General features: G+C 35.0%; 5 protein-coding genes across 16 annotated transcripts; 2 read left to right on the top strand and 3 right to left on the bottom strand.

Annotated features, from left to right (window-relative positions):
- The first annotated feature begins 358 nt into the window (after positions 1-358).
- On the top strand, positions 359-1,785 carry LOC100114141 (40S ribosomal protein S12). 2 transcript variants are annotated; one of them, XM_001605074.5, is made up of 5 exons: positions 359-427; positions 562-599; positions 839-970; positions 1,227-1,431; positions 1,686-1,785. In XM_001605074.5, the coding sequence occupies exons 2-5, from the start codon at positions 583-585 to the stop codon at positions 1,752-1,754; spliced, it is 423 nt and encodes a 140-aa protein (XP_001605124.1). In that variant the 5' UTR covers positions 359-427; positions 562-582; the 3' UTR covers positions 1,755-1,785. The 2 variants fall into 2 exon arrangements, with proteins under 2 accessions (XP_001605124.1, XP_032452329.1); XM_032596438.1 differs by having other exon boundaries at positions 385-490.
- Positions 1,652-3,752, bottom strand: LOC100119187 (zinc finger MYND domain-containing protein 10). Its single transcript, XM_031924133.2, has 7 exons — positions 3,546-3,752; positions 3,369-3,477; positions 2,798-3,284; positions 2,565-2,734; positions 2,363-2,500; positions 2,049-2,281; positions 1,652-1,963 (listed from the first exon to the last, which is right to left on the bottom strand). The coding sequence occupies exons 1-7, from the start codon at positions 3,641-3,643 to the stop codon at positions 1,876-1,878; spliced, it is 1,323 nt and encodes a 440-aa protein (XP_031779993.1). The 5' UTR covers positions 3,644-3,752; the 3' UTR covers positions 1,652-1,875.
- Positions 3,753-3,794: 42 nt separating this feature from the next.
- On the bottom strand, positions 3,795-6,348 carry LOC100119149 (serine/threonine-protein phosphatase 2A regulatory subunit B'' subunit gamma). Its single transcript, XM_001602928.6, has 7 exons — positions 5,776-6,348; positions 5,568-5,710; positions 5,098-5,484; positions 4,670-4,995; positions 4,369-4,582; positions 4,160-4,287; positions 3,795-4,069 (listed from the first exon to the last, which is right to left on the bottom strand). The coding sequence occupies exons 1-7, from the start codon at positions 5,819-5,821 to the stop codon at positions 3,958-3,960; spliced, it is 1,356 nt and encodes a 451-aa protein (XP_001602978.1). The 5' UTR covers positions 5,822-6,348; the 3' UTR covers positions 3,795-3,957.
- A 1,001-nt stretch (positions 6,349-7,349) lies between these two features.
- Positions 7,350-15,548, top strand: LOC100119116 (anillin). Of its 11 annotated transcripts, none has more exons than XM_032596437.1 (20): positions 7,350-7,860; positions 8,935-9,061; positions 9,323-9,472; positions 10,114-10,283; positions 10,364-10,537; positions 10,774-10,974; positions 11,041-11,251; positions 11,324-11,592; positions 11,678-11,774; positions 11,922-12,154; positions 12,230-12,355; positions 12,425-12,609; positions 12,689-12,824; positions 12,897-13,146; positions 13,225-13,389; positions 13,473-13,729; positions 13,802-13,972; positions 14,051-14,273; positions 14,353-14,497; positions 14,570-15,548. In XM_032596437.1, exons 1-20 carry the CDS (start codon positions 7,843-7,845, stop codon positions 14,670-14,672), a joined length of 3,411 nt encoding a protein of 1,136 aa, XP_032452328.1. In that variant the 5' UTR covers positions 7,350-7,842; the 3' UTR covers positions 14,673-15,548. The 11 variants fall into 11 exon arrangements, with proteins under 11 accessions (XP_032452328.1, XP_032452327.1, XP_032452326.1 ...); XM_032596436.1 differs by having other exon boundaries at positions 9,260-9,472; XM_032596435.1 differs by having other exon boundaries at positions 9,251-9,472.
- Positions 15,549-15,650: 102 nt separating this feature from the next.
- On the bottom strand, positions 15,651-19,099 carry CPR34 (cuticular protein RR-1 family member 34). The gene is given in 2 exon segments (NM_001172796.1): positions 15,651-16,598; positions 19,011-19,099. Coding segments are annotated over 2 exon segments (318 nt in total). The 5' UTR covers positions 19,020-19,099; the 3' UTR covers positions 15,651-16,289.
- Between the last annotated feature and the right edge of the window lie 547 nt (positions 19,100-19,646).

The following is a 19,646-nucleotide window of genomic DNA, read 5'->3' as shown; positions in this document are numbered from 1 at the left end:
TTACAAGCACAGACCTACTTGTACGTGTCACCAATTCACGCATTTTTATATTTCTTGAAAAATATTATTAACCGTCTTAAATTATTTAAAGATATGGATAAGTATAAAAGAAACAAATCGATGTCACAAAAACTATGTAGAGTAATTTTCAAAATTTACTTAATTACCATTATTATAGAATAACTTTCAACAATTTAATTATATTGTATAATAACATAGGTATACGGAAAGTTTGTTCGGTAACCGTGCGATTTATTTTTTGTATTGCCGCAAAAAAATGATTGAAAACTAAATTACCGACGGTAAGGAAAACAAATCGCACCGTAGTTGTAGATGGCGCGTTTTCAGAAAAAAACATTGTTGGCGATCGTGGCGACATGGCAGCGGCACGAGGACGCCGCCATTTCTCTTTCCTGCTTGAGAAAAGGTAATGAACACATGCCGCGTGTAGTTGTCTCGCAAATCGGAAATTTACAATGACATCTCCCTAGTAATTACTCCGAAACCCTTCAAAATCAAATCCGGAATACTTATATTCTAATCTTTTTCATTTATTTTCAGCCGCAAAATCTCCTGGCAAAAATGTCCGACGTGGAAACGTAAGTACCTGACAACAAACATGTTTACTTCGATATTTTTCATCTTAATTGTTGATTATTATTTATTCCGGCAAAGAAAAACATTACTATGAAACAAAATACTTTACCCTACTTATTTTGCATTTCATTCATTGTTTTCTTCAATAACTACAATAGTTTAGTGACAGCGGTATAACCTCAAAAACACGAGTTCGTTTAAGCAGCAGAGTCTAAATTATTATTTTTTAATTTAATTACAGTGACGATGTTCCCTCCGCGGTGATTGGAGGACAGATGGATGTGAACACAGCACTCCAGGAGGTTTTGAAAAATGCGTTGATCCACGACGGTGTTGTCCACGGTCTTCACGAAGCCGCCAAGGTTCTCGACAAGTAAGTTTTTATAACTTGTTCCTAGTTCAGTGCCAATCTTCTTTGCAAAAGTTTGACCAAAACCAAAATTAGATCTTGATATTTTGTTGCAAATTATTGATAATATGATGATACCTTGGCTCCCTCTACTGAGTCGAACCCAAATATTAAAAAATCTTGCTGATAGAAGCCTTACTGATGATAATAATTTAATGACAATTTAATGCTCGATACAATTGTGACAGTGTTCTAATGCAAAAATATGTTTGATTTTTAGGAGGCAAGCCATGCTGTGCATTCTGGCTGAGAACTGCGATGAACCTATGTACAAAAAGCTTGTTCAGGCACTGTGCAACGAGCATCAGATTCCTCTGATAAAGGTTGACAACAACAAAAAGTTGGGCGAATGGGCCGGACTTTGCAAAATTGATAATGCTGGCAAAGCCAGGAAAGTTGTCGGCTGCTCCTGCGTAGTCATTAAGGTAAAACACATTTTCTTTCTTCAATTTTCAGATAAAGTGAATTTTATTACAAAGTAGTTTTACATTCAGCAGTATTCAATTTGATTTATGAAATCTTATTTTAATGATGATACCTTGGCTCCCTCTACTGAGTCGAACCCAAAAATACAAAAATCTTGCTGAGAGAAGCCTTACTGATACTCAAAATCTAATAGCTATTGTTTTAGTAAGCACAAAAACATTGATAATAATACATATATTGCTTTTTGTTACAGGACTTTGGTGAGGAGACCCCTGCCAAAGATGTTCTAATGGAATATCTGAAACAAAGCTCTGTACACTAGGTATCTTTTAATAAATAATATTGAAAACAAATTGAAAGCTATTTAATTTATTTCATAAATTAAAGGATTGCCTGAAGTATTAAAACATAGAAATTGAAATATTTCAATGTTATCAATAATCTTAATCTGAACTATCACAATACTCTTGAGACTTTACAATGTTTTTACAAATTGTTTTGTGATTTGTCCAATCTTTGACTTGGCATTCTCTGAAATTTTTTTAATATCAGTTGAAAGTTTACAATATCATATGAACAATGTTTTATCAAAAGTATGTGAAACTTTTCATTTTACCTTCCACAATACCAAGCTTCTTTGCATCTAGAACATCGGTTTTTAGCTACTTCCTTGCATCGGAAGCATTTTTTTGAATCCACTATTTCAAGCTTATCAAAATCATAAGCTTCGCTTAAAATTTGTGCCATACTTTTTATATGCTCTATATCTTTTGAAAATAGAGTCTTAGCTTGATGTTCAGCCAACCTATTCCATCTTTTGTTATATTTTTCTTTGATTGAAGAACTTATCTACAAGTATTTAATTTAAAATGAAAGTAACATTTGTTAAAAGCAACGAATTTAGCAAATATTTTTCTTTAATTACATTACCTCTGGTATGACTTCAACATTTATTGGTCTTTGAGAATTCGGAGTTTGTGAGGACATGTTTAAATAACTCAACCATCTACGTAGATCTATCAATGGTGCTATTTGATCAAGAACATGTTCTTGGATATACTTCTGCAACTACAATAATATTTGTATAATAAAACTGCGAAATAGTTATCACTATAAAAAAGTATAAACGTACTTTAGACAATTGACCCATTCGAACTTCTGTAATATCATAGTATGGAGCACATTTTGGATTCAATAGCAATTCACGCAGACCAAACCATACTTGACCTTCGATTTTGCAAACTTTATCAAAATCGCTCATTTCTATCTTTTCCCACTTTCCATTATAAATCATGGTTTCACCTAATCTCGAATATTTTTCAAAATTAAATTGCTGCATTTTAGTTAATCACAATTAATTCATACCTTCTTTGTTTCGCCTTCTCCATGGCTTCATTTCTATTAATTGAGCAAGTAAATAAGGTACATCATTTGTAGTTAACATACGTGACAATGCACACAAAGGCAAGTTATCAGCAAATTCAGCCAAGTAACGTAGAATAGAAATGCACCTTATTCCAATATCAAATTCTATTTGCCTTTTCTTTTCCTCTAATTCTTCGAGACATGAACTTGATAGTTTGTCATTAGGTTCTGAGGTTTCAGAGTAAAGAAGCATAGTGATATAGCTAACAGCATAATCAATTAGATCAATGATTGAATCGTCCATGGTTTCAACACTATCAGAATGGTACAAAACGTTCTCAATAAGTGATACAGCCATTTCTTCATGATAAAATACACTAAATAGGAGAAATGTGTTTGCTGGTTCCCCATATAACTGTATCAAGAGAGGGTAAACTTTTTGCTTCCATATCATTATTTGTATGGCTTCATAAATTAGAATGGGGATCTAATAAAGAGTAAACAAAAATTAATTTCATCATAGAAGGTAGTTTCATACGTACTGGGCCATTCAAAAATGGAAAATAATTACTTTTTTAAACGTGACAAACGCTTCTTTAACACTTTCTTCGCGAAAGCTACTTATTTCAAAAACATTTTGTTGGTTTAACAGCATCAATCTTTGGTGATACTCAAACCATCTGCAAAATAAAAGTCTGTAATTACAAAGTTCTAAAACATTCGTTTTTATAAAAAATGTTGCTCATACCCTTTTGTACCAACATCTTCAAGATCAGTAATTTTTAAATGCTCGATGTAGACGTCGATTTCCCAAGGAGATAAAATACTTTGTTCACCCTCAGACATACTGAATGAAAGTGCGATCGTTTGTAGCAACAAGGACTAAATGTTTCCACGCATCCACCATTTGTAAACAAATTTCACGGTTGGATGACGACGCACGCTTGGAATGGAAAGGGGGTGGTAGGATGAATGAAAGTGATGACAACAACTATAATTTGTATATCCATATAAAAAAATTTCTCTTTATTACTTTAAATTCAAGAATAAGGCACTCTTTATGTCTTATAAAAAAGAAATGATTGGATATTTTTCTTTAGAATAGAAGAAAAAAAACAATAAATAAAGTCATATTGTTTGGATAAAAAATCACACTATAGCTATACGTGAGATGACTCATCTCCAGTATCTGCTGCCATTGCTTCACGGTTTTCATATGCCCAAAAACCATGAAATTCGATTAAAATACTAACCATAGTATCTCCTTGTCCACTGGAATGAAAATGAATAAAAATTTAGTTTCATAATTCTATTGATAAATTTCTCAAAATTAAAAAGAATTAGTATGTGAAATTAAATTACCAAGATAAAAGATCCTGTAAAGTAATTTTATAAGGATCGGCTGGTTTGACCATGTCAAATATTTCATCTTTAACATCTTCAAAACTTACAGGTTCTTGTCCATGCATAGTCATCTGTTCTTGTATAGCCTGAGGAAAATATGTAATTTAAGAAATTGCATGTAAATGAAATGCTTTAGAAATATTTATAGAGAAACAAATTTTATTTACCCGGAAAAAATAATTTAGACAAAATGTGTCTAGATAGCCTTTATTATTAATATCTAAAATTCGGAATAAATAGTGTAAACTTTGAGGCTCATGGCGATTTTCCAAAGCAAGAACAAAGTCAAGATAAGTTTTGTAATCCATTTCACCCTCATAAGTTAAGCATTCTTGAAACACTCTTTCAAGAAATACTCCAGTTAATGTACCAGTTCCATATCTATATAGCAAAAATTATTTCAAAGTAGATTATTAATCCGCTTTCATATTAAATAAAAGTAAACTAACATTATCATCAAAATCTTACCCAGATAATTCTTCTTTATTCAGCATACCATTGTGATCTTTATCTAGATTCAAGTATTGACCATATACTTTAAGTGCAGATGGTGCCGAAAACCAATTTGCTTCTTGAAGATCTTTAGGCAAGTCTTCATCTCGTAATTCTAACAAGTCATCCAAAAAACTACATGCTAATATATCCTGTATTCTTACTCTTCCTGTCCTCAAAGGGTCTAAAAAGAACAGAAATTTTCTAACTGCTGTACATACATAAAACGAGTGAAATGATTTCTCTAATCCTTCAAGTTGTGGAAGTGTTGGAATTAATTCCAGAATATAGTTTTCCAAGTCCTGTAAAAATGAATTTATAATTAAATTAAATTGTGTGAACAAACTAAAAAGATCAAAGATGTTTACAAAAACAAATGGTAAAAAATGATTATAATTCCTTACCGATTCACGTAGGTAACCTTGTCCTGTAACATCATACAGTGAAAGACCTATTCGTGTTTGGTGTAGCCATACTTTTCTCATTACGTAGTTAAAAAGTGCCATAATACTGATTCTTCCATGTGGATCACCTTGCTGTAATTTGGCAAATACAACAGCAGTGAAGTATAAACTGCACTTTGGGCCAGCAAGTTTTCCAACTTTCTTAAAATCTTCGTAATTAATTAATTGTTCATCGCCTGATATAGGTGGACTGTGGTGTTTATCTAACAGCACCCACAATGCCTTCAACTCATTATTATCTAATAGTTGTCGAGAACGCCTTTGTAAAAAAAGAGCTCTCGTTTCTTCCCTGAGTTTTTGTGGCAGAATTTCATCTTCTTTGGGAATCTATGCAAATATATTTCAAATAAGACACTCTGTTTGTTTAAGATATTCTCTAAATCATTTTCAATCAAAATATTTAAACTTACTTTGAAATAAAATTTAGGTATCACTTTGTATGTTGCATCTGTATCTTTTGCATCTGCACCTTTCCATTTACCATAAACACCTCGAAAATGCTCATCCTCCTTTTTTTCTTTTTCTTCAGCAGTTTCAGTGACATCATTCGCAACTAATGAAAGAATGTACGATAGTAAATAATAGAGACAGTTTGTGAAAAACAATTAAAAAACTTACGTTTTTTGGAGACAACGCAATTTCGGAGCAAAGATGCTAATTCCATTGTAGGATGGTATGAAGGTTAGAAACATATAAACATTGCAAAATAAGGCATTGCTTTTTTTTTAAATTCTCTGTTGAGAAACTTTAGACTGCCATCGTATTAAAGATCTTCCAGTGATGGAGATATAAATGAAGAAATTGGTATCAAAATACAGTTTTCGCTATATTAAGGCACTTTAACTGGCTGCATATGGTCAGTGTTTACGTTTCAGATCGCCATATGTGTATAGTATATGCTGAACAACGACTCCATCATAATAATAATAATATAATACCTATAGCATCTCTTATCCAAATAAGCCAAAGCACTCTATACTCACATATATGTATTCATACCTATATTATTGAATCGTATAAACAAACATAATATTTTTTTAATGCTAATATAGGTCTACGAATAACATTGAAGTTTTCTATTTTTTATATAAATCATTAATGAAGTAGATATCATATACATTCATTCTTTGGACGCAATTCTTTATCGTAATAAGATAAAGAAGAAGCGCACACTGTTTACATACTTGGACGTGGATGCATTCATAAGTTATTATCATTCATATCGAATGTTGGATAGTAAGAAAAATAAGAAGAATATGTCGGTACATTTCGCGAAAATATTCCAAAAATATATGCAATAACAATTGCTTTACGTACAGATAATTCATACGTCAACATAAAAATTTTATTCATTAAATATTCTTCTCAGAAAAAGTCCGGTACGACTTTTTAAATATTGTCAGCCAATGGAAACCCAGTAAAATCAGTTAGAAATATAACCATTCAGTTTGTGACGAAGAAAAGTTCTAGCAGAGACTGTACAGCTTCTTTGACAGTTAAATTTGCGAATCCTGTCTGACGACCAATCAAGATACAGCATTTTAAATGTTCTGCTTCTCCCCCGATCCTCCTGCCCCCCTGCGGACATTCTGTTTGCGGCGTTGCCGGCCGGATCCATCTTATGAATTTAAAAAGTCGACGTTATAATTTGTAATTTAGTCGAATTATTAATATATTAAAAGGTTTGAACTAGTTTAATCGACTTATTTAAGTATATTTTAAATCGTGTTGTGATTATTTTACATTTGCATGCACCATAACCCTTTGAATGGTCCATAATTTTCGTCAAAAAACTATCTTAGGTTTAAATAAATGTAAAAATCTATTGTTTGTAGTAAGCTCGTTATATAATAAACTTCGGAAATAATACAATCCAACACTCAATTTCTCGGTAATCTCAAACTGTAGCAACTCTCATCATTAATTGACTATAAGTTGATTGTTTTTATTTTAATCGAGTTATTATGATAGCCTTAATGATTATTCATACATTAGAAAAGTTCATTAAAGAATATGAAGATTATATCAGTAGCCATATGCAATTAATCTAACGAAACTCACAGTGCAATAAATTAAATTTGAAATTCGCGCCGTAACATCGGCCATCGCGATTCGTTATTTCGTTTGCAGCAGAAAAAAGCAACTGGCAACATCGCGCGAGCAAAGCGCCAGCGAGAAGAGAAGGGATCCGCGGGCAGTTAGCGGCTGGCTTTTCCGTGGCGGTACGCGCGCACGACGCTACGATTGTTTTTGAAGTTTCTCTCCGCATCCTCTCATTCCCGGAGTAAAAAAAACGGCTTCCAGACTGTAGTGGTCGTCCGGAGGATAATAATTCGCGGAAAGATAATGCAAGCCGCGAGTTAGCACGTGTGAATAACAAAGAGAAGCGAGAGAAGAGCGCGACGAAATTCGAGTTTTCTCCCCGAGCGCTCGCGTTTTTAAATCCAACGGCCGAAACCCGAGGAGAGGCACGTCAACGTCAGGATACGCGGAAGAGCAGCTGCAGTGAGGCCGTGAAAAAGTGTCTCGAGTACTCGCTCCGCGAACGCGCAGACAGCTAAAAAGTCTGTAGATAAGAAGGTGCCCATAAGAAAAAAATATCGTCAGTTTGGCAGTTCGCAAGCAAGAGAAACGTGAGGGACATCAGGAGGCCGAGAAGAGAGAGTACTAGCAAAGCCGAAGACAATGGACCCCTTCACGCAGGTAAGCGTACCTACTGGCTAATTGTTTGATTTCCTTCGTCCAGGGATTTACTGCCTGTACGTGTACTCTCTGAAGAGGTAGGCGTGCGCTTGCTGCTTATACCTGCTCCGAATCCGATTAGAATATTTCCACTGGGTTGGGATTTCGGAGCTGGCAGAAAGTTCTGCAATGCTGTACAATGATGGCCTCTAGTATTAGGTATACGCTTGCGGGGCCTCCTCGCCCCTCCGGGCCTCGGCTTTACTACGTGAGCTGTAATGCTCATCTGTCCCCCGCCCCTTCGCGGCTTTTCCGTTATTTTCGACTGCTGTTTGGTCATTTTCATTGACTTTCCCTCCAAAACTTAGCGCGGCTTTTAATGCTTGGAAATTTCCCCTCTTCAATCTTTTTTTTATTGTTTTTTTTTTTATAACAATCCTCCCTTCTTACTTATTCATGATTTAGAAAACATTTTTTTATAAATTATATTTTATTTATTGTGTGCAAATTATTTCTTACATGTTTAGGAATGCTGATAGATAAGAGTCTTTCAAAACAATGATGATGAAAGGGCCTATTAAATTTACTTCAGGGCTGCACCTACTTATTAGTATTCTTGTTTACATAATAAATGGGGCAGGTTTACATAAGCCATATAATTTTATGGGACTTGTTTTGAAATATTAAGTTTATTAGTTTCCCACTTCAATAATCATAAAATAAATTGGTATAAGTTTGCAGATTGCAGTTTCAAACCCATAAAAACTTTTCTTTAGCATTCTTATCTTATCTTACTCTTAATTTTTGCACAACTTCTTTTATATCCTGTTATGAAATGAGTCACATATAATGGTTAGATGTACCATGCAAATTATGGGTATTAATTGCAAAATACAACTCAATATTTTAGAATTAAAAAATATTGTTTCTATTTATTTTTTAAAATTTTAAGTATTTACAATATTCATTTCTTTTTTATTAATTAATCCAATAATTCTTAGATCTAAAGAGTTGAAAATTGAACTTGATACATTACTCACACAATTGTTCGGAAATACCAACAATATCAAACAAAACTGTTAAATAAAATTTTAGCGTATGTTGGAGCGAGCAAGAGCAAGAAGAGAGAAATTAGATACACAGTTGTCTAATGCTGGTCATGATGTCAAAAGAAGACGTAGTCCTCTAAGAGATGCCAATGCCATTTTATCTCAAGCACCAGGTACTTAAAAACAATGTTTAAAATTAGTCTTATATTTATTCTCTCGTTAGTTTGTATATTTTTTTTATAATTTTTATTATATTCTAAATTATGAATAAAAATTTTACATTCACGTCAAACAAAAATTTGTGACTATTATTTTTTTATGTTAATATTTTGGTATATGGATAATTACAATTTTTTTTTAAGTAATCACAGACTCCATACTAAAAAAATCACCCACAAAAACAATAAAGCCACCATCTGAAGTATCCCCAACAGGATCTCCAGCAAAAACTACAAGAATATCATCTCCACCAAAAGCTGTGGAAAAAACTCCTAAGAAAAATGAGGAACTCAACAAAGAAAATGGTGATAGTCAGTCATCAAATGTCAAATCAAAGCTTCAGAGACTGGGAAAATTATACTCTGGTAAGATACTATACAGTATAGAGAGTATGTATGTTGACTTGAGACACCCACGCAAACCAGCTAAAACTGGTTTCAGAGCATCTTAGTGTTGTATACATGCCCTACCTTGCAGTATAGTAGCAAAGTGAAAGGTCATTCCCCGCATGAGCCCTTTGTTTACAAGCTGATCTGTACTTCAGATCAGAAGCCAACTTTCTTCTAATTACTGAAGACTTTATAATGATTTCTCTTTTAATGTTTATACATATTTTATAATGCTATATTAACTATACTAGACATTATACTATATATATATATATATATATATATATATATATATATATATATATATATATATATATATATATATATATATATATAGTCTAGTATAGCTATATATATAGTATAATGTCTAGTATAGTTAATAATAGAAATAAGATTTTTGTTTAATTAATAAGAAGTTTGAATCCATATATTATTTCATCGGATTGAAAAAACAGATATGTTCAAAACTAATATAATTTTTTTTTGAAATTTGCATACATGTTGATAACATTTGAAAGAGTTTTTAATATTTTAATTTAAGCAGATTATTAACTTTCATGATTTTATTTACTAATATTGCTATTGGTAACTCTAATTTTTAAAACAATGTTACACAGATGATAACAGAGAATTGAGTTCACCAATACACAGGACAGAAGAGAAATTTGCTGTAGAAGATGTGAAAGCTACTACTAGATCTGCAAAACCTTGTGCAAGGTTGAATAGACTGGCAGCTCTAGCTTCTGAAATAAATAACTGGGAAGATGATTTATCTCATCCAACAGTAGTAAGTTGAAAAAAATGGCTTGTAAAAGCAATTACAAGCGCTTTTAGTATAGTTTGTTTTTTAATTTATTATTTTCTTAGGCAAAGCCTACTATAACCAAAGCAGAAAGAGTTCAAGCCAAACTCAATGAACAAGTAAAGAATGGGTCTGAACCTCAACCAAGCACGAGTGGAATGGGCAGAAATGTCAACAGCAACAAAAATGGAAGTCCAGTTAGGCCTTTGAAATGGGATAAAAGTGTTTTAGAAACTTTGGTAAGATTGGTTTCTGTGTGCAAAGCAAAATGTAGCAAGTAGATTCCTAAACCCCTATACCTCCACTAACAGTGCATCCAAATAAATTCACGGGTTTGGATTTTGACAAATGAGAAAGCTTGAAAATCACTTGGTCATTGTCAATTCACTGTGCAAAATATTTTCAGGAGGCACAGGGTTTTAGTCGCTCTAAAAGCAACTCCAAGCTTGTGTATGACTATAAGGGTTGTTCTCAGGGCTCAGGTAATAACCAGCAGAAGTCGCCGATGAAATCAGCGTCGTCCAGCGCACTGGGAAAGATCAACGAGAAGACTATTGCAGGCAACAAGAGTGCGTCAACAAGTCCGGCAACGTCTTCACGCAGCAATGACAGTCAGCATTCGAAGACTCCCGAAAAATCTATTAAGAGTACTGGTAGCGGTGCCGGTTCCCCAGCTGTTAGTAACGCGCGAATGAATTCGAGATTTGGTTATAATGGTTCCCCTAAAAGTTCCCTCGTACAGTCGCCAGGTTCGGTTCTCAGCAAAGCTTCCATGTTCGAGTCGAAAGGTACAACAGTGAAGACTAAGGATCCAGCGGAGATGACGTTGTCCGAGAGAAAAGCTCTCTTCGAGAGGAATAAGGGCGAGGCACTCATCCCAAAGGCACCACTCACTATGTCTGTTCCCACAAAAATGCTCCAAGAAAAAGAGAAGACAGTTACTCACGGTGGAGGTATGTTGCGTTTAATTGCGATATTTTTATGATTTTCTTTTTATGTACTCACAACATTTCATTGACTTTTAGAAGCTCCAAAACCTAAGACAGAGACAGGAAAGGCCATTGAAGCTCAGAGATCGATTTTTGAGCAAGGCACTCGCTGTCAAGAAATGGAGAACAACATCTTGCAGAATGTTCAAGCCGAGAGACAACGTGAACTGGAAATGTTGCGGTCTCGGTTCAATCGCAATCGCGAAATTGTGCAGACTGCTTTCAGAACGAGTGAGAGCAGCGAGGGCAAGCCCAACTCACCTAAGAACTCTCCTGTATGCCCAGTTAAGCCAACCCCTGCACCTGTAATTATATCGATTTTAATGATTGACTTATTGTTGGAAGGTTAATATTTGATTGCATTATTAACTAATAATTTATCTCTATTAGGAGCAAGCAACGCCCCCTCCGCCTCCGCCCTTACCATCTGTGGAGAGTCAGACTAGTGTTACACCAAATGCCAAAACTCCACAATCTAAAAGACAAGGTGCTGTTAATTTTTATGAATATATTTATTAAAAATTTTTTATTTTAACCCTAAAATTATTCATATAAAACTTCTAAATTCAATTTCAATAATTTATTAATTATAACATAAAAAATAATACATATTTATTGTTGTTCAAAATATTAGTTGTTGCCAGTCCTTCTAAATCAAATAGTCAACTGAAAAAACTTGCTGATATGAAACGCGTTAAAGTATCTCCACCAAAACCTGGTCATCTTTATCCTGATCTTACGAATATTGAGTCAAGTACTACTGAAACTGAAACAGAATTTACGTGCGAAAGTACGGAGGCAGAAACTGCAACGTTTGATGAACCTACTGATACAGAGACTGGAACAGAAGGAGAATATTACGTTCGGGTAAATATTAGCTCCTTAACGCAATTACATACATTATTTTAAATCATTTTTTCATGGTATTAATACTTTTTACAGACTAATTACTATGCCCATGATAATGATAACAATAGCAGCGACGATGACGAAGATGACATTGGTAATACAAGTCTTGGTCGTAGCATTTTACAAGCCGTAAGCCAACAAACTGCATTCAACAAGAAGGTAAATACTTGTATATTGTTATTAATACAAGCATTATATTGAAAAATAAACGTTCAATTCATTTTACAGCGATCAATAGATCCTGATCCAGATAGCACGACGTCTGATATTTCCGTGCTTGATGAAATGGACGAATATCTCGACGAATGTCTAGCTCTCCAAGAAGTTGGAGAAGAAGGCCCAACTCCACCGAAACTAAATAGAGCTGGCAAAAGTCCCTCTGCTGCTTCACATAGTTTCAAGTATACCCAAGGGTAAATACTTTAAACAAATACCGTATTTTTTATATGAACTTAATATTATTATTCATTATTTTTGTACTTATGATTTTAGATCAGCATATCGTTCACCAATTAAAATCATTTCACCCGTTTCATCGCCAAGGAAAGATGAACATTATATTGTGGAAGGTGACAATTGTGTACCTCTACTGCATAGCGTCAGTCTTTATAGAAAGCAACAGTCACAGGTAATTTCAGAATTAAGTTAGGTTTTCAGTATGATTGAAGGATTGATTAATATAATATTTAATTTTTTTCAGACACCTAAGACTCCAGCTCGTGTCATTTCTCGCATCCCCGATGTTTCTGATTCTGCATCCTCGTACAGTTCCTCTGATGAAAGAGAAGCTGTTTTGGTCCAGGATAAAATCAAGCGTTTACTTGATGATGTACAAAAACAACAAACCATAATTGGTCAAGCAAGTCAAGCTTTAAATTTGTGCAATTCCACTATAGAGTTCAGTGGTTCCCGGGAGCAAGTTGAAGGAGAAAGGCTATTATTAGTTGCAAGTATGTAGTTAATGCCTCTGTTATCATTAGAATGACATTTACTCAAACAAGTAAACAATTCAAAATGTTTTGATATAGCTCACAGAAGGCAAGCTGCATTAAACGAAGTTCAGCGGCTAAAAGTTGAAGGAACATTAAGACCAGTTGTTCCTGGTGCTCCAGAAGTTCAAGAGAGTGGATCTCTCACTATATCTGCGATCACTTTACCACTAAAACGAGATTTTTTCCGTCACGTAGAGCCTGGTATGAGCATCATGCGTAAATTTTTATTTGTTCATGTTTTAGAAACAAATTGTTATAACATTTATTTTTTTGCATTTTTTCAGAGACATGTCTTCATTTTGTTTGTCTGGTGCGTCATTTGGAGACAGTAATAGCTACGCCTGTTGTACAAGCTGAGCCAGGAGATTCTTGTTTGCGTTTCCCTTCAACTTTGAAATTGCAAGATTTATACAGTGATTTTAAAGTAACTATTGAAGTGTACTCTTTACAAACTCGTGCGGAGATTCTTCCTCATGAAATCAAATATCATATTCACAATAGCGGAAGTAATGGTAGTAGTGGTAGTTCCAATCACAAAAAGGTATAAATTCTTATTTTATTTGACAACAAAAATAACTCGTATACAAACTATTGATGTTTTATTTTATTTTAGAATGGAGGTAAAACACCGAAAAAATTCTTAAAACAAGAGAGCAAATTAGTGATGCCTCATCTTCAAAGTCCTGCTGGGCCATCAGCTGTTCGCACCACAGTCTTTGCACTTGCAGGATATGTAATCTTTAGTTTGAAAGAAGTACATAGACAACAGTTTACTTTAAATAAGGTAAATACTTAACCTTTTGCTGTTTAAGATATGTTTGTTATCGATTTATTTATCTTGACTTTACACCATTATTTTTAGGTCCCAATGTCGTCTCCTTTAGAAGGCCGATTACAGATGCATGTTTCTTGCGAGTTAACTGTGTCAGTGGATCACCATGGTTTCTTAACCATGTTTGAAGATGTTTCAGGATTTGGAGCGTGGCATCGAAGATGGTGCCTTCTGAAAGGAGCCACTTTATCTTACTGGAAATACCCAGACGACGAACGCAAGAAAACGCCTATCGGTAGCCTAGACTTGCAAAGTAATTATCCCGACGAATTGAAAAAATAACATCGCATGAGTATTATTTCAAATCTTATAATGTCTTAAAATTATTTCAGGTGTTGTCACGACAAATGTAAATTTAGTTTCTCGAGATATTTGTGCAAGACCTCATACTTTCTTACTCGAGACTACACGACCAGCACAACCCGGAGATGCGGACAGCCTTGTCATGGTCAGGAATGGCCCACAAACTACGATAAGGTAAAATACATTTTAAACTTTTTAGTAATTTAGAAAGAAAAATTAATTTAAAAAAAAACGATTCTGTTTTAGGCATCTGTTATCAGCCGACACGAAAGAAGAGAGGTTGGAGTGGTGTGCCAAACTCAATAAAACACTCCACGTGATCCGTGCTTGGGGAGGACCGTCGACGTAATGATATGACAAAGTAATAATATATTTATTATATTACATTAGTATATAAAAATATGAAATTTATTTTCATAAGCGAAGCTGTGCCTAGATGGCACGAAATTTGATAATGCAACATTTAAGAGATCGATTGAATTTTTAAATATTGACTATTTCAGTTTAACATTTCTATGAATTATTATAATCCTACATAAACTAATTTAAATTGTGGCTATTCATTTTGAGTAATGCACATCTTAATTTTAAAATTATTCTTTAATTTAAAAAGATGTTTTTATATTTTTTTATATTAATATATCGTACCCGTGTCAATGCTATATATTAATATACAAAATTAATTGTTAAATAATTTATTCTTGTAGAATGTTTATCATATTAAACATTCTAAGAAAAATGTTATCAAGTTTACAAGAGCAAACAAATTAATTTTCTCGCCGAATCCAAAGTATTGTTTAATTTTTTTTCTATTAATGGTAATTTTTGTGTTTCAACTTTGAATATCCGCAATTTGATAGAAGTTTTTGTAGAATATTGTTTAATAATTGACTACCAATCGAACGAATAGATTTACTGTAATCCGTATAATCTAAGCGAATTATTGTAAATATGGAAGTAATAATACTCTAATTCAATGTATTTTGTAGTATTATATAGATTTATATATGATCTAGACAGTATTTATACATACGCGACTGTATGTATTTAATGGGTCATTATATATTTAGGTAGAGTTTGTACGTTTATATTTGTTGTTACTAAATTGGCATTAAGCTATATGAATCAGCATAACATGTTTTATCATATGTAACACTTGAGAATAGAAATATTTGGAATATTACTATTATAATATTACTATCAATAAATATTCCAATCAATCACACGAGTTATTTTTATTCAAAACTGTCTTTACTACTCTTCATCTTTTCAGGCTCATTATTTGTTGATTATTTTATACAGTGGTGATGTAATAAAACAATCAATAAAATACATATTCTTTATTTTGTATAAATGACAAACAATTACAATTTTCATCACAACTATTTACATGCTTTTTGCGTAAAAAAATTAAATTATAAGATTTGATAATTTGAACACATGCAATAACTGTAAAAATAAATGCACGAAAAGCGCTAACGCAGGAGATCTGGCAAATAATGTCTGCAAGTGATTATATTGAATTTTCTCTGAAAACAAGTTGTAGGTATTATACGCATTGTGTATTTCAACTCTACACTTTTAGTCTAATTACTGGCAATCGACTTCTACTTGACAACGTGTTTTAGGAGAAAGTCAAGATAACAATTATTATATACCGGCTCTATTTTTCGAACTCGACATTTGTAAAAAAGAGTATGTAATTGAATTCAACATAATCACCTAAGTTTAACTTTCTGTCAAACTCGTGTATGTTAAATACAAGTACATGAAATCTTTAGAACAACTTGGACGTTTTGACAAATCATTGAGACAATATGTGCACGTCGTTACAATCATCAGATATTGATATTCTCATATGAGCAATATAACATAGGTACACAGTGCGTGCGCTTTTGGCAACGCTCGCGTGTAAGAAAGGAAGGGGATACGAGAATACGGAAAAAAGAAGGTGGAATTGAAAAATTTAGAGAAGCGTGATCGTCGGGTGGAAGCCGTCTTTGTCGGCCTTGTAGTCGACCCTGTAAGTCTTGCCATCCGGGGTCTGGTACTGGAAGCTGCCGGTGACCTCAAGGGCCTCGTCTTCGGTGCCCTGGTTCGTGATCACAGCCGTCTCCTCCTTCTTGTGGCCGTCGCTCTGCTCGTAGCTGTAGTGATAACCGTCGACGCCAATGTTGTTGTTCTCCTCCTGCTTCGTGATCGTGATGCTCGCATATTGGCTCGGCTGCTGAGGCGCCGCCGCGCACGCAACTATCAATACCGAGAGAAGCAGCACCTGTTACACATACAAATAGGATGCATTTTACCGGGTTTCATTACTTCCTGTTCAATCGAATTCTAAAAGAGCAAGTATGTTTTTTTTTATTGGGTATACTCATTCATCGAACTCTTTTTGACAGTGAGTGGCTGCGCCTGTATAATCTGATACCCTCTATACACGAATGCCTGTTGTGTATAATATGACAAAGTGATATTTGCAGGATCTCAGAAAAGTATCGATATAATAAGTACGTGTAAAATTAGTATCAAAGGTTTTCTTTAATTTAGAAACATGAAATTATAACACTCAAATTTGAAGGACTTTCAATATAATAAATCTAATCAATGATTATGACTAAAAATTTCGATTCAAAGTTTAAAATGATTAACAAAAAACGGATTTATGAACCCATTCATCATTTTTTTTTACCTACTTAGTCAAGTGTATATTATTATTTAAAATTACCATCACTATACAAAAAACGCGCGTTAATCATTCAAATCTCGGCAGCCGATATCCTTTGAAGAATTACCCAATTGCACAACTAAAATTAAATAATATTCCAAAAACCAATATAATTTTTTGTCCATGAAAAGTGCGCGACATAATAATATCGATGATTTTTCAATGATATAGAATTTCACAATCCCACCGACACGTTCTTCGAGATGCCCCTACGACCGCATGCAATTTTTCATTATTCCGAAATTCGTTTCATCAATGGAACCAGCTCCTATATGGCGTCATCATACCCCTTATGTAAACGGGACGCATCTTCCCGTGCTAATAAACCTAATTTATAATTTCGGCCTGCATAAATCACGCTCTGCACGATTTCTTTTCAAAAATTCGCCGCGCAAAAAGCTCTCAACGAACCGTGATTAATCGCGTTCTTCGCTCCCGACGAAAAAAGGCATTAATCCGTCTGCAAAAGAAAGAACCGAGCGCTCGCCTACACGTGCATTACGTGTCGTCCTCTCGCATTATAGGTACACGGTATACGTACAGAGTCGGCGCGGTGGTGAACTTTAACTTTCTCCGTGGCACATATAACGTTTGACAATTTTACGTAACGCTGCGCGCTTACTTCGCGCCGCGCCCGGAGAGACGATCATCCGCCGCAATCGATTGCGCGCGCGCGCGCTGTGTACCTACTCCTGCAGGAGTCACGATCGAACGGCACAGAGTTAAGAGCTCCTTGTTTTGTCTGCCGAGAGGTACATGCTGCACTAGCGATGGATTCCGCGCTTACTTTGGCTTGCTCGGGGTTTGGTTTGGTCGCGACGAAAATGAATCGTTTTGGGAGGAATTGTAGATTTTGATAATATTTTATGGCTGAATTGCAGTGCGATGATCCTTGTAATTATATGTGATTATTGGTTTTACCGGAGAAAATTATGGCGGAGTGTTTGAGGCATGATTACTTTTAAATTGTACATAAATATAGAAATTATTTTAATCATCGTCAATTAATTTATGTTAAACGACAAATTACGACTGTGTGTATTAAATATTAGGCGACTCTAATCTTCCCGAAAAATTCAAATTCATCGCGAATGCGTAGGAAGATTGCTTGCAACTCGAATAATTCCAAAACCGCGCGCTAATTCGAAAATTGTGCAATTCAAAACCCATTTGTCACCTTAACAACGCGTGAATCTAAAAGAGGAACAAGGTGAATGATTTGCTAAGATAAGCAAGCGCTTATGTTCTCAGGAGAATCAATAAAATGTCATGGCTGTATCAATGCTTATTTCGGGCGCATCGATTTACGACACGATTATAAGACGCGTTGCTGTGTTACTGGGACCGCTACAAGATCATTACTAAGATAATGACGTGACTTAAGGAGGTCATTTTCGAAATTTATTTCTTTTCTCGTGTTTACTCTTCGCCTGACAGCCGAACAGCCATTGCGGCTGTCGGATGAATATGTTTGGAGAATCACTTGTACGTCCGGAACAATAATCACTGAACTTCGACAAAAAGAGCAAGCCAAAGCTTACGTAAATCTTATACTAGAACTTGTGTAAAACTTGGAGAAGCTTCCGGACGCCGCATAATCAGCTGTATGCGGCTTCTCCAGTTATAAAAAAAATCCTATCGATTTCTAATAACCCAAAGCAAAAACTTTCGCGACACTCGCGTTTACGATATGCGGTCGACTCTCTCACGAATCGGCTGATTGATATCCCCGGCGCAGAGTCCAAGCGAAGAAGATGAGTATACAATATAGCAGCAGCAGACACACACGTGCACACGCGTAGATTATTAGAATATCCAAAAGTCCGCTTTCACTGGCCGTTGCTCGATTCGAATTTACGGATATGAATACACCGCGAGGATGAATGTGTATACGAGTTCAATCCGATGGAGATTACAGAAATTAGAGAAGAAAACAGTTATCACTCGGTGCGTGTCACCCACCGTCTTCATTTTCGTATGCGCTTCGCGGATTGAGTCGAGAGAGAAGAGAGTATGTAAGAGCCCGTTACGTCTAATAAACGTGATGTACCGAGGATGCACCGCTGCACTTGGCTTTATATAGACGGAATATCGCCGATGCAGCTCCCCTCCTTCGCCCACGGTTTCGCCCTCGCGAGAGGACCCTCTCCGGAGAGATGCGCCGCCTATGCATGCAGCGCATCTTCATTCGCTGCAGTTCTTTTTCTCCCGATGCGTGCATTGTGACTCGAGTCGGCTGCGATGCAGTGGATCGTGATTGGCTGAGGTGTTCCGCAGAGAGGATTTTTTTACTACCGGATAGTAGTAGCGATCGTTCGTAATGTAGGCTCGCGAATCGATTGGTTACCTTGTGACTTGTTTACGATTGCAGCAAAGACGTTGCAACGAAAGGATGAATTCGCTGCCTGGCGCTAATCTTAGCGATTGTTTAATTGTTTTTTCGCGGAACTGTGCGGTTATTATTTCGAAAAAAACAGACGTTCAAAATATGACACCCGATCAATCAAGGCTTGATTACACTTTGTTAATTAACGCGAGTCTTGTAGCGGTGATTAAGTTGTTCGTTCTGACAGGATAACTGCGTATAACGTACTCGAA

Source organism: Nasonia vitripennis, chromosome 2, assembly GCF_009193385.2.
Source record: "Nasonia vitripennis strain AsymCx chromosome 2, Nvit_psr_1.1, whole genome shotgun sequence".
In the NCBI taxonomy this organism is placed as follows: domain Eukaryota; kingdom Metazoa; phylum Arthropoda; class Insecta; order Hymenoptera; family Pteromalidae; genus Nasonia; species Nasonia vitripennis.
Note: the sequence above shows the minus strand (reverse complement) of the source record. Positions and strands in the feature narration are given on the sequence as shown.